General features: G+C 51.3%; 1 protein-coding gene across 2 annotated transcripts in view; it reads right to left on the bottom strand.

The window, feature by feature from the left end:
- Nucleotides 1–1,494: 1,494 nt before the first annotated feature.
- Nucleotides 1,495–13,556, bottom strand: part of SMOX (spermine oxidase) — a 36,141-nt gene continuing 24,079 nt past the window's right edge. Inside the window, exons 2-8 of one of the 2 annotated variants that reach the window (XM_045833574.1) lie at nt 12,980–13,213; nt 10,539–10,765; nt 6,137–6,310; nt 5,217–5,976; nt 4,356–4,516; nt 2,446–2,535; nt 1,495–1,994 (exon numbers count right to left, since the gene is read on the bottom strand). In XM_045833574.1, coding sequence (XP_045689530.1) covers nt 1,857–1,994; nt 2,446–2,535; nt 4,356–4,516; nt 5,217–5,976; nt 6,137–6,310; nt 10,539–10,765; nt 12,980–13,187 — 1,758 coding nt within the window. In that variant the 5' untranslated portion in view covers nt 13,188–13,213 and the 3' untranslated portion in view covers nt 1,495–1,856. The remainder of the gene's footprint in view (nt 1,995–2,445; nt 2,536–4,355; nt 4,517–5,216; nt 5,977–6,136; nt 6,311–10,538; nt 10,766–12,979; nt 13,214–13,556) is intronic. The other variant, XM_045833575.1, reaches the window with a different exon arrangement.

Below are 13,556 nucleotides of genomic sequence, written 5' to 3'. Positions count from 1 at the left end.
TCCCAAGGTGAAATTAATAAAAGGTGCTTCCCACAAAGTGACTTGGGGCCAGGAAATAGACGAGTCCAAATTTACATTGTCTGTTTACGTAATTATGGAAAGAGCTCCACCATACCTTGACTAAAACAAGCAAAATGAGGACAGGAGGAAGGGTTTGTCACTTTTGTATAAAAAGGGCAGTGCAGGGTATGTATTTCTGTTGAGTGACATCTAGAAATGGACACACGGACTCCCACCATGGGGCTGTGAGGAGCAGCAACGGCACTGCGGGCCAGCCTCCGGGGAGATGCTTCAGAGCAACCTTTGTGACTTTCGAGCTTAAAGAACCACATCTATAGATCCTCTATTCAAAATAGCTTTAATGTGTATACTTATATATTCTCAAGATATGCACCAGGTGAATATAAATTCCTGACATAAACCCCATGGAGATGTCCGGTGGATCTGCCCTGGCAAAGCAAGCTGCCTGGCAGATGGGCACGTGCAGGTGAGTGTGCAGGTGAGTGTGCAGGCCAGGACATGCAGCAGGCATGTGCACAGCTGCGCTTGCACGTTGGGCAGTTCTGTCATATCAAAGGCAGTGCCCTGATGTCCGGGCAGGAGAGCCAGCTAAGCCATACCGAGTTAGAGCAGGGGGCCCACCTGGCTTTTCACAACCTCCTCTGCCACCTAACCCCTCAATTCTATAGAATTCAAACTCTGACAGTAGAAATCTTGAATTTAAAAAAAATTGACTAAATATCCTTCCAGGTCCAATGCACATGTGTGTAAATGTGACTGTGTGTAGGCGGAAGGGTTTGAGGTATGTGTCTGTGGGAGTGTACACGTGTTTGTGGGTAAATGTACCTAAGGGGTGTGTTTATGTGGGTGTGTGTGTGTGCACTCAGCATAAGGAGCAGAAAAGACCACTCTCCAATAAAGGGTAGGCCCTTGAAACACAACAGTGGGCAACACTTAGGGATATACATTAAAGTGGTCAAAAATATATATATACAAAAAATGGTCAATTATCCACTTTCCCAAAATCAACAGCAGCCACCCAAGGGCCTGACCTAGGGCCCCAAGGCCAGGTGATATGATTAATAATTAACATAGCTGAGTCTGGCATGGAGTCACAACAGGTGTCCCCTACCATGGAATTCCCCTTTCACTCCCCTTTCACTCCAGGTGGCCACGTCACTCAATTAGGCTCTTAAAAGTCCAGGAAAGGGCCAGCAGGCACTTCCAGGCCTGTCCTGAAGGAGCTGTGGCTGGAGAGCAAGGAGCCCCTATCTCTGAGGGGTCTCTCTAGCAGGAGGGCAAACCCCCACACACAGAATAGGGTGAGGAAACGTCTCTTCCAGTAAAGGCAAGCACCTTCCTTTCCAGGGGCACAGCCAGGCCACAGCTCCCCCTGCCCACCCCCGCCCTCATTACCCCCTCAAAGGAACCGTCACACACACACACACACACACACACACACACACACACACCTGAGAAAAACAAGAGAGAAGCTGAAGAGCACAGGAAGGACAACCCTTTTTTATTATCCCAAAATGCAAAGTGTTGAAGGCACTTACAATAACAAGGCAGGAGGGGAGGGAAGAAGAGGGGATGGGAGAGGGGGGAGCATGGGAGGTCGGAGGTCAGAGCACAGAGGTAAATCAACAGGCCCCACCCTGGTCACCACTGGACATGGGGGAAAGGAAAAGCTACAGGGCCAGGTCTGAAGCCAGTCAGGGTGTCTAGCTCTACCAAAGATACAAATCCATTCTACAGAGGATTAGGAAATTAGGAGCACAGGGCATCAAGGGTCAGGGCTGGCAGTCACGAGTTAGTGGTTCTTCAAGGAACACGCTCAGCAGCAACACGGGCCCTCAGGGCCCCTGCTGGAAGAGGTCTCTGTACATCTCGATGAGACGAGCGGCTTCACGCTGTCCAGAGAGCAGAGCACCATGGGTGGTTGAGTAGTACTTGCGGTGGGTGGCCTCACCCGAGAACAGCACCTGCATGGGCTGGGCAGGAGATAGAGAGGTTGAGGGTGGAGGAGCAAGACAGGCCAAGAGGCTACCTGTCTGCCCCAGAAACCCCCATCCATACTATAAGTCAGAGGACTGAGCAGGCATCTGAGATGCAGGTATTGCTGCTTGCACAGGATGAAGGGTTGCCCACCCCACCTGGCCACCTTCCCCTGCTTCTGCCCCAACACCAGGCCTCAGTTCTGTCCGCTCCAAGGCTTTTAGGGGTCCTGGCTCTGCAGTCACAGAGGCTCACTGTGCCTCTTTAGCAGTGAACTCAGGGAAAGCAGTTTAACCTCCCTAAGCCTTGGTGTTCTCATCTGCAAAATGGATTTATACCACCTGCTTCCAAGGGTGGTAGGAGGATTAAGTGAAATAACGAATCTAAAGCACTTAGAACCTGGAAGAACATAAGCACTCAATAAAGTTAGGCGGCAATTTAACAAACCTTTATGGAGCCCCTGTTAGGATCCAGGGACTGTTCTGGGCACTTGGAAGATAAAAGGTGACCAGGCTGCTGCTTTGAGGAGCTTCCTTGCTGGTGGGGAAGCCAGACACGAAACCCAATTATTAATAGTGTCATATGTGACGTGATGGGTGTTTGGGTGAAGTGCTGAGAGCCCAGAAAAGAGGTTCATGGTTGGGGGGACACACTAAGCTTCCCAGAGGACAGGACCTTGGGCTGCTTCCTGGAAGACGGTAGATAACTAGGCAAAGAATGTTTCAGAAGTGGGGGCAAAAATGCACCAAGGCAGGCCTTGCTCAGGGCACAGTGGTAATTCTGGTACAGCCAGATCTCAACCTTGAGAACACAGGCTATCTAGCTGGGGTCCAGGCAAAGCATAAGCACTCGTGTTTTCAGCTTGAGTTCAGACTTGACCCCAAGGCATCTCGAACTGAATGTGCAAAGGCGCCAACTGGGGTCCCTGGCAGGTCTGGAGTGGGCTGGAGTCTGTATTTCTAACACGTTCCCATGTGATGCTGGAGCTGCTGGTCCACGGACCTCCCACGCTGAGTAGGGAGGCTTTAACCCACCAAAAAGGAGCACACAGAAGTGGTAAAACTGAAAGGGGGAACTCACATTATGGCACAGGGCAAGGCTGCCTCCTCCCACATCCATTCTCCTTTCTCCTCAGTAACAGAGCCCTGCTTTTAAACTGGGCCCACGGCCACCCAGAATAAAAATGATGTATCCTCGCCTCTCCCACAGCTGGAATAGTCATGTGACTGAGTTCATGCCAGTCAGCTTCGAGGGCACTGCTGCTCAGAAACACTGATGCAGCCCCGAGGGTCCCCTTCCTTCCAGCCTAAAATACGAACACGAGAGCAGCAGCCTCTGCAGCCCCCTGGGACCACACAGAGGCCTTGAAGATGGCGCAGGGTGCCCGTGATGTGAGGTCCTGACACCTGCCCTGGATGTCCCTTGCTGTGACACAAGTAACCTTCTGCCTGGTTTAAGCCACAGTTGATTTGGTTTGGTTTTGCTGTTTAAGAGGATGGCTGCAGCAGCAGTGAGGGCCTTCTCCTCTCTCCACCCGGGCACAGGGCACCTTGCTGGCTGTTGACTCCACACCCGCAGATGGAGAGAGGCTGGTGGAAGCACCAATTCCACACACAAAAAAAACTGTTTTAAATGTAATTTTGTTGGGGTTTTAACATTTATTGTATGTGCATGCTTACACGGAGGGATTCGAAATCTACTTTATGGGAGCAGAAATATACTTAATTATTTCTCTCATATTTAATATTTACCTTACATATTATTTATTATATAGTTGACATAATTTGGGGGAGGATAGGTATTTTCAATTTTATATTTTAAAACATTGAGGGCAAAATGGGAAAACACATCAGGAAAACTTGGTTGCCCCGGGCCGATGCTGCCCAGTGGAACTTTTCATGAGGACAGAAACGCTTGCTCCAGAGCCACACAACCTAACGTGGCAGCCACCAGCCACTGGTGGCTATGGACCCTGAAATGCAGCCAGTGCAGCTGAGAAACTACAATTTTAATTTATTAATTCGTATTTTAATTGACTTAAATGAAATGTGACTAATGGCCACCAACTGGCCCGCACAGCACTAAATGGCTCAGTTTTCATAACCTCAAGAAAGTGTTTAAGGTCTCAGGCCGATCCCATTTTTTCTTCCAGATGTTAAGTGCGCAAATTTGTCTTCTCTTCCATTCTAGGAGGCCCTCCACCCATCTCACCTTGCCCGCCCTCGGTGGATGCCACCCTTCTCCCTCCTCCTCCCCCGGGGCCAGCACATGTGCAGGCATGCACACCCACCCCTCCCAGACCATCCTCACCCTCCCCCCCACCCGCCCCACCACAGACAGCGCACACCCACACTCACCGCTGTCTTGGAGCTCTCCGTGTACGGCAGGGGCTTGGCCAGCTTCTCCACGTCGGCCCCGCTCGAGCCCACCTGCGTGTACGAATAGGAGCCTCGGAAGTAGGGGTTGCTGCCCCAGGCCGAGCGCAGGATTCGCCGAGGTTTGGGAATGTTGGGGTTCCCTGTTGGGGAGTCAGGAGAGCCAAGAGGAAGGAGGATAAGAAATGGCCATACGTTGAAGACGCCCTGAACAGAGCACCCCCATCCACCTCCAGGCTCCCACGAGGGCCAGGCTGCTGTGGGCAGGCTGGGCAGATGGAGGAGGGGGAGGCTGAGGTTCAAGCTGGGTACCCCTCACGCCCCCTTGTGACCCCAGAAAACCACCGCATCTCCCTGGGCCTTAATTTTCCTATCCGAAAAACATTCTAGAGAATCACGTTTCCTTCCAGCTTCAGGGGTTCTTGTGGGACTTCCCAGGGATAGTGGATGAACGATGTTCAACCAAAAGAATCCAACAATAAAACACAAATCCATCTCTTAGCAGGGCAATGAGGGAGATATGGGCAATCTGAGGTTTGGCGGTGACATCTCAGTCAGGACCATCAGCCCTCAGGGAAGAGAAGACAGAGCCTATGGTTTTGAGCGTCTGGAGCTCCAGCCAGGCGAGAGCCCGCAATTTAAGAGCCTGAGGCTGAGACGTGGCACCGGGTGGCAGCTCTCCCAGCGGCGGCGCCACCCCCAGTTTCACAATCCGTGCAGAGGAGAGCTACCCCAGGGCTCACGGGATTCGGAGGCTCTGGCAGGGGATGGCGGGTGGCTGCAGAGACGCGGGTGGCTGCAGAGACGCGGGTGGGAACGGGCAGCGGCGGCGCAGGCCCGCACCTGTGAACTGCCGCAGCATCTCCGTGCAGATCTCGGCCACCGCCTCGTCGTCACACTTCTCCATGACGAGGGCCTCCTCCCCGCAGATCCAGCCACTGAGCACGTGGCCGTAGCGCTCGGGCGGGTAGAGGACGTCGAAGCCGCAGATCTTGCGGTACCACAGCTCGGGAGGGTAGGTGAGGGGGCGGCTCTCCGCCTCGTCCTCCCACACAAACTGTAGGCTATTGCACTCAGGGCCCCAGAAGGGCTCCTCAAATTCCAGAAAGATCTTGTCGGTGGTGCCGATGCCCAGACGGTGGATGGCAGCCACCTTCTCGGCGGGCAGGCCCGGCCGGAAGAAGCTGGCGTGCTGCTTCTTGAGCACGCCCAGAGACACGGTCACGATCACGTGGTCCGCCGGGATCACCTCGCAGTCCTCGCACTCCACCAGCACCGGCCACTGCTCGTCTTCATCCCGCCCGTCTCCCAGGGGCTCCCCTCCACCTTGGCCACCCTCCCCGGCGTTGTGGTTGTGGTCACCCCTGCCCCGGGGCTCGATCTCAGGACCCCGGGGACGGCCCGAGGCCTGGTCCCAGTGCACGCAGCGGACAGGTTTCCCCAGCTGGATGACGTGGGCCGGGATGCCCTCGGCCAGCAGCTCCACAACACGCATGAAGCCTGAGGGGATGATGTGGTGAGCCCCGGGGATCTCCGTCCACTCCCCAAAGGCGCTCAGGGACACCTCGTCCATGCTGTGCGAACTACTCTCACAGCTCTCCACCTGCGGAAAGAGCCAGAGAGAAGCCAGGTAACTCCCAGGGCTGGCCAGGAGTCCGAGCTGGACTTCAGAACAGCGTGCCCTCCTCGGACCCACATTCCCCAGAATGTCTTCCTCACTCTGGCACCTATACTCAAATAAGCTCCCCCACACAGAAAGATACCTTCAGGTACTGCTGGATCATGGCGAGCTTTAGGCGCTTGGTGTCCTCCGGGTCGTCAGGGTCATCCCTGATGCGGTTGCGCACCTCCTCCCGGGTGAACACCCCCACGCTGTTCTGACTCTCAGCGTTGACTGGTTTACCATGCCGGAAGAACTCCTGGGTCAAGTTATAGACCTGCCAGAGAGACCCGGGGAGACTGAAAACATATGCCCTCATCTCACCTCCACCTCAGACCTAAGGGCCCCGATACTCCCCAGGTGTCCCCAGATACACCAAGCCAGCGGCCCCTCTTCTCGTGGTGCTCAATGCCGCAGTGGGACTCAACAGGGTCATGGTTGGAGGGTGGCAAGCTCCCCAGGGCAACCAGCCTCCTCCAGGCACCAGCCTCCAAGGCCGCCTGGGCTGTGAGGGAGGTGGGATGGGCCCTGGAGGCCGTGTTGCTGAGCCCATGCTTAGAAAAGTGAAGTATTTGGTGCCTGTACAGTTTGTGGGAAAGGAATCACCCCTCGTGGGTTCTACATGGCCAAGCGGACCGCCGCTTTAGCGCCCAGGTTTCCCTTTTCCAAGAACCGAATGCACAAACCCCGTCCCCGCCACCTCTGCCCAGGCATGTCTGCTTCACTCTCACCCAAGAGGGCAGTCTGGAATGGTGACCTGGCCAGTATGTTTGGGTTGTTTTTTTTTAAACCCTTACCCGAGGACATTTTTTCACTGCTTTACGGGAGACAGAAGGGGAGGAGGGAGACAGAGAGAGAGAAACACTGATGTGAAAGAACACTGATCAGTTGCCTCTCATACGCACCCCAACCAGTGACTGAACCTGCAACCTGGGTATGTGCTCGGACCGGAAATCAAACCTGCAACCTTTCAGTCTATGGGACAACACTCCAACCAATGGAGCCACAGTGACCAGGGCCTGACCAGTGTCTTGAGGGAGGGGGAGCGGCAGGGGCTCTGAAGTCTGACTCCCAGCAGATGCTGCCTAGCCCTGCTCACATCCACATGGGCTGCTCCCTTTACTGGGGACTCAGACTCAGGTGAAAAAGAGGGCTGTGCAGGGGCAGGCACGTGGAGGGCAGGGATGCCCCAGTGTGCCAAAGAATGGAAGTGCATTCCACAGGCATATCTTGGGAAGAACTTCAACCCACATCTCATCAGTAGAGAGAAATGAACAACCCCTTGGGTAGGTCTCACTGCCTTTCCTGCCTACCTGGTACATCACCCCCACCGAACACTGGGCAGGTCTTCCTGAGGAAAGGAAGCCAGCCCTGGGTCAGACATGGGATTCCCCAAAGGCAACATCCAGGCCCTAACACTCATCAACAAATGTCTACCAGGCCCTTTGCCAGACACAGGTTGTAAAAGTGAACCAGACAGACTTAGTCCTGAACGTCTGCCCTCACTCCAGCTGGGGAGACAGCATAAAACATGCCACAGCAGGAAAGCACCTGGGGGTTGTGAGATCAGCCCCGGCAGCCTTGGACAGTCAGGAGACAGCCAGGTTGGCAGTGGGAGGAGAGGAAGAGTGTTTCAGGCACAAGGAGCAGCATACTCAAAGACGAAAGGGAGGGAGAAGGGGAAAGAGAGAATGTAAGATGCACTGTGTTCAAAGTGGTTCAGTGTTGCTGACGTGAGCAGCTAGGAAAGAGAAAGTTGCAAGAGATGACTTTGGAAAGGCAGGCAGGGGCTGGGGCAGGAAGGACCAAGGGTCTGGTCCAGCACTCTGGCATCCCTGAAGGGTTGTGAGCATGACCACATGCCCACTCTCCCTCCCTGAACACTGGCAAATGCAGGCTCCTTGGCCAAACACTGGTGGCTAGTGCCGATTACTGGTGTGTTTCCCTTCCTAAAGCACTCATTCGTGGGAATGACTTCTGCCCTTTAACCCAGTCCTGGCATGGACACTCAGGCTGCAGAGTGGAGGAAGGAAGGTGGCACTGACCACCCCCAACCATTCCACTTGAGGGAAAGGCCACCACATGAGGCAGAAAAATGAATTAAACACGCCTCTGAAGTATAAAATATAAAGAAGTAAATGAGTTCAATTGTTTATTTTTCTTCCCTTCAGTCACAGATGCTTATGTTGACTAGAGGCCAAAATGCCCGGCTGAGAAATAACAAACTGAGTAACAAATTTAGTGCACCTACATGACTCTCTGTGTCAGTCACCAACCATGACAGACATAACTGAACACAGGTTTTTCATATGGGTACCATCTCCTGACCCGGGTTAAGTGACATCTTCCCAATGTGACCCTAAGGAAATGGGACAAGCCTATAACAGCTAATACTCACCCCAATTCTCATTAAGCATGATTCATCAGAATCTCATCTAATCCTCATGACACTCTAGTAGGTATAACTAAGTCCATTTTACAGATGAGGAAAGTAAGGCTCAGAGAGGCTAAATAACTTAATCGAGATTATACAGCTAATAAATGGTAGAGACTGGTATTTGAGTCAAGGTTAGCCTCGCTCCAGAGAGTAAACTCCATGATACTATTGCAACTCATTTATTTGTTAACAAATATAATGCATTCAAATGAGAAGCCCTTCAAAGTCACCACCTTTGGAGGGAGACTGCATATCTGTTATGAAACCACCCTCAGGCAGGGCTTCACATGCTCAGAGCCCACTTCTCTAGAATGGCCTCCAGTACGGGTTAATGGCCACACAGGGAACTGTGTCTCTGGACCTCATCGTTAACACCTTTGCCCTCAGACCCAAGGCATCACCACCCAGGCTGATAACCCACCTTATCCATCGTACTTTCTACAACTCACACTCTTGGATTTCAAAAATCAAAACCACAAGCACAAGTTCATGACGATCTACTTTTAAGAACATTTAAAAGAATAAGTAAGTTGTGGACCCTAAAGGTAATTCTCAAGAGGCATTCATGCTCAAAACACTCACAACCTGAGAATCAAAGCATTACTGACTCCCAGTAGACCAGGAAGTCGCATATTAAAGAATACTGGTTCTTATCTACTCATTAATAATTTAGTCTCATACTGGCTGGGGTGGCTCAATGGACTGAGTGTCAGCCTGAGAACCAAAGGGTTGCCAGTTCAATTCCCAGTCAGGACACATACCTGGATTGCAGGCCAGGTCCCCAGTAGGGGGCGCTCAAGAGGCAACCACACATTGATGTTTCTCTCCCTCTCTTTCTCCCTCCCTTCTCCTCTTTCTAAAAATAAATAAATAAAATCTTTTAAAAAATAAGAAATAAAAAATAAAAATAAATAATTCAGTATCTTTGCACATGTGTGAAAACACACAATACCAAGGGATTATACACAACATACCTTGTGGGTTCGCACACATTAAGCCAGTCTCAGCGAGCAGGGATTACCCCAAAACTAGGGTCATTTCTCCATTCCCATGCCCAAGAGACAGAGAAAATGTAAAATTGGTGTTTTTTGGCCAATTTACGGACCTGGAATAAAGGATTTTTATGGTATAAATGACAAGGTATCAGAGGGCAGAGCCTACATGTTACCTTGCTTGTCCAGTGCAGTTCACAGCACCACTGAAAGATACTAAAAATATTAACATTTTAAAAACCTGAATAAGACAAGGATATATGCCACTTCTATCCAGCATTGTATTGTCAATACTGGCCAATGCAATAAGGCAAGAAAAATAAATAGTCTTAGGCTGTGCTGTCCAATACCGTAGCCACTAGACACCTGTAGCAACTTAAAATTAAATTAAATTAAGTTAAATTAAATATTTACTTACTCAGTTTACTAGCTACACATTTCAAGAGCTCAAGAGCCACGAGTGGCTAGTGACTACAATACTGGGTAGTACAGGTATAAGACATCTCCGTTACAGTGGAACGTTCTATTAGACAATGCTGGTCTGAGGATCAGAAAGGAAAAAAAACAGAATTCTCATTTTTTGAATAGAATTATAGACATAAAATTCCAAAATATAACTAGAATATAAATTAACATATTAATAGATACAGTATTAGAATTACAATAATAATTTACCAAGGTAGCTAAAATCAGTATTATAAAAAATCAATTACAGTTCTATATACCAGGAACAACTGGAAAATAAAGTTTTTTTAAATTATCATTTATAAAAGTATCCAAAAGCAAAAACAACAATCACTACCTAAGTATCTAGTAATAAATCTAATAAAAGATGTTTACAGCCTTTCTGCAGAAATATGTAATCATATGTACCAATAATCTCTTATCTAGTACTTCTCCACTTATCATCATTCTATCCACAAATTGTCCCCATGTTCCAAGTGCAGGATCCAGGGAGTGCGCAAGGACATGACCAGGACCTTAGAAGGCCCCAGCAGGTTACTTGACTCCCTCCACACTGCCAAGGTACTCCCTGCCCCGATATTCTATGCCTAGCTGCCCTCCTAACATCTCACCTCGTTGTATAAATCGCTGAATTCCTCAACCACGTCCTTGGGGATCCTGCGGCCACGGTTGGTAAGGTAGCAAGCCACGCCATTCTTGGAGTAGAAGCTGATGCGGCCCACACTGCGCTCCCCATCAGTTGTCTCTTCCAGAAGGCCGTTGGCTTCTGCTAGATGATAGATGGGATTCCCCTGGGAGCCATGGATCCAGGTGGCTCCCAGCTCAAAGGTGGTGTGTCCTGATGATGACAGCAATAGGCTCTTAGAGGTGTGTAAACTTCTTCAGAGAGGGCTAGAACACTGCCTCACCCTCCTTCCTCTAGAAGGATCATTCCACCCCCACAATAGAGCAAAACAGGTATTAGGGTTACCCTCTAGCAACCACCAAGGTTTTCAGTGAATGAATTACACTTTACAGCTGAGGTAACTGCCACCCTGAATGACTCAGTGATTTGCCCCAGAGTCACCACACCAGAATAATTAGAAGTGGCCAAACCAGAGGGCTCCAAAAGCTGAGAACCCAATGCCATCTCCAGTGAGTTCCTCATGAGCACTGGGAGCATTTATTACTAGTCCTTCTTTAGAGCCTCCAGCTTGGGGCTCCCCAAAGAATCTTGTCTGGTTTGTACTCCCAACAGGAGCAGAAGGCCAGCATCCTGGAGACCCTAGTAAACCCCAGGGCACAGTAGGGAGCTCCAAGTCACACAGCCACTGGGAAGTGATATCCAGGCATGTGGTATCCTTCCTGGGTCCGACCACTCAGCAAAGCAGGAACAAGGGAAGCCCTGCAAGGTCAGTGTCCTACCCCTATCCCCAGGCTCTGCCAGGAGGTGGGGCAACCCAGAACAGGCCCCAACCTGAGGATACTTCCTGCCCTCCCCCACATGCTTCTCTGCCTGTGTCATCCTTGCTACATCCCTGCATGCAAAGGGTACTAGATACTATCTCCAGGCCTACACCCCCCAGTGTCCTTGGGGCCTCTCACTCTTGACCCCTGCTCTTACTACTGAGATTCACAGCTACCATCTCACACTGCAACAAGTCCAACTGCAGCCTGGGCTGTAAGCCCCAGGTGTCTCATACACATCACACGCATGTATGGCCTTGCCTAGACATGTTCTCCCCTCTCCTGGCAGGTCTGCCTTGGTGTTCCTCACATACATCGTTGTACAAGTACTGCCTCAGCCTTCTCACTACTACCCAGCTCCCACCATCACTTGAGACCCACGCACCTCCCTCCCCCGGGTCAGTCTTCCTTCTGGATTGCACATCCTCACAACCTCCTGAAGCCCCATCTCTTCCCCCTGGCTGCCCCTACCCTCATTTCACTGCACAGCATGTCTCACAGTCAGCTACCACTGAAACTGGGCTATTTGTCCTCATGTGTTCTGCTTCTATGTGAGACTAAATGTCTTGTCAAGACTCAAAAACCACAAAGACAGCAGCCGCTTCTCTAAGACCCCAGGCCAGCCAATCAGGTGTAAAGCAAAGAATCCCACGCTTCCCTGCTGGCTTTCTCTAGGTTTACAAATGCCTTGGATGGCGCCTCCATCCTTACTGCTGACACACTCTCCTGTGTGTGCTGTGTGCCAGGTGAAGACGGGTGCAACTTCACATACGCCATCCAGTAAATTCTATAGGGGAAGACTCCTAGCATGATCAAAGTCTCTGAAAGAAGAGAGAAGGGCCCCATGTATCTTTGACCTTGCTTAGTCTAAGTCTGACCACCTATTTCTCTTGCCTCATTCATCAAAAATGGGCACACAGAATCTGCTTGGCCGTGCTGCCCATGAGGGAACAGACACAAATCCTACAGTCAATGCAGCCCAGAGTGCATGGTTCCTACCTACTCGACCTCTCAATGGTTAGAGCCCCTGGCTGGGAAGCCCTGGCCTCCAGCTGCATTTCAGGCAATTCCCCACCTTCTAGGACCCTGGCATAACGTGCTCACTCCTGGGGTAAGTCTCTTCACCTGGTTCCTCTCTCCAGAGTCCTCATTACTCTGCAGCCTGGACAGACCCTCTTCCTAGGCAATCCTAAGACCTGTCCATCACCCACAGGGAGGCTTCAAATCCCCTTCCACCTCCACTGCCCCGAGCTTCTGTTGTCCCAGTTAACTCTCAGTCAACATACATTAATTCACACCCCAAAGTTAATGACTAATAGAAGCTCACAGAATTCCTTCTTGTGAAATAGAAACTGGTCCGTCCACAACGAAGAGTTTGATTCTGGCTGTCCCCTCCCTTCTAAACATTGTGAATCCCAGGTCGTGTTCCAAAACTGGAGGCCAAAACCTTACCCTGCCTACCTCAGAGGGCTCCTGCGAGGGGCAGAGGAAGCTTACAGAAAACATCCAGGCAACATGCACGATGGAACACTTACCTGAGAGAAGCAGCTAAAAAATGAGGCTTCACACAGGGTCAAGGCACTGGGGGACAAGAGGTGGCACTCACCGAGTTTCACGCTCTCCACGCGGCCCCCGATGCGGCTAGAAGCCTCAAGCACAGTGACATCCGTGAAGCCCTGCTCCAGAAGCGCTTTGGCTGCAGCCAGGCCAGCCAAGCCGGCACCGATCACCACCACACGAGGCTGTCCCCTTCTCCGAAGGCCACGACTGAGAGGGTCATCCGCACTGTCGCCACTGGATTCACAACTTTGCATACCGTCCGCACTCGCCTCCTAGAAACCTGCAGGGAGCAGGGATGTCACGGCTCCCCCACGATGCCTTCACTTCCCATCTGCCCCAAAGGGCACTCAGGGGCTCTGCCCTCAAGGGGAGACCTTGAGCCCTCCCTGTCTTCCTCAAGGCCCTGGAAATAAGAGCCATCTCCAAAAAATGTGGGAGGGGAGAAGAGACACAGGGAAGGAGAACGGAAGGAAGGGATGCATTATGGGCCCCCATCAGCAAGCTGGAGAGCTAGGGGCCCACTTTGAGCCCCTGAAAGCCATCAATCCCATCCAAAACCTGTTAGGCACTACTCCTTCCCCAAGGCTGAGAGACAAAAGCCAGCCAGGAAGAGGGTGACCAAG

This window comes from Phyllostomus hastatus, unplaced genomic scaffold (assembly GCF_019186645.2).
Source record: "Phyllostomus hastatus isolate PE091 unplaced genomic scaffold, TTU_PhHast_1.1 phas_contig_17, whole genome shotgun sequence".
Taxonomy (NCBI): domain Eukaryota; kingdom Metazoa; phylum Chordata; class Mammalia; order Chiroptera; family Phyllostomidae; genus Phyllostomus; species Phyllostomus hastatus.
Note: the sequence above shows the minus strand (reverse complement) of the source record. Positions and strands in the feature narration are given on the sequence as shown.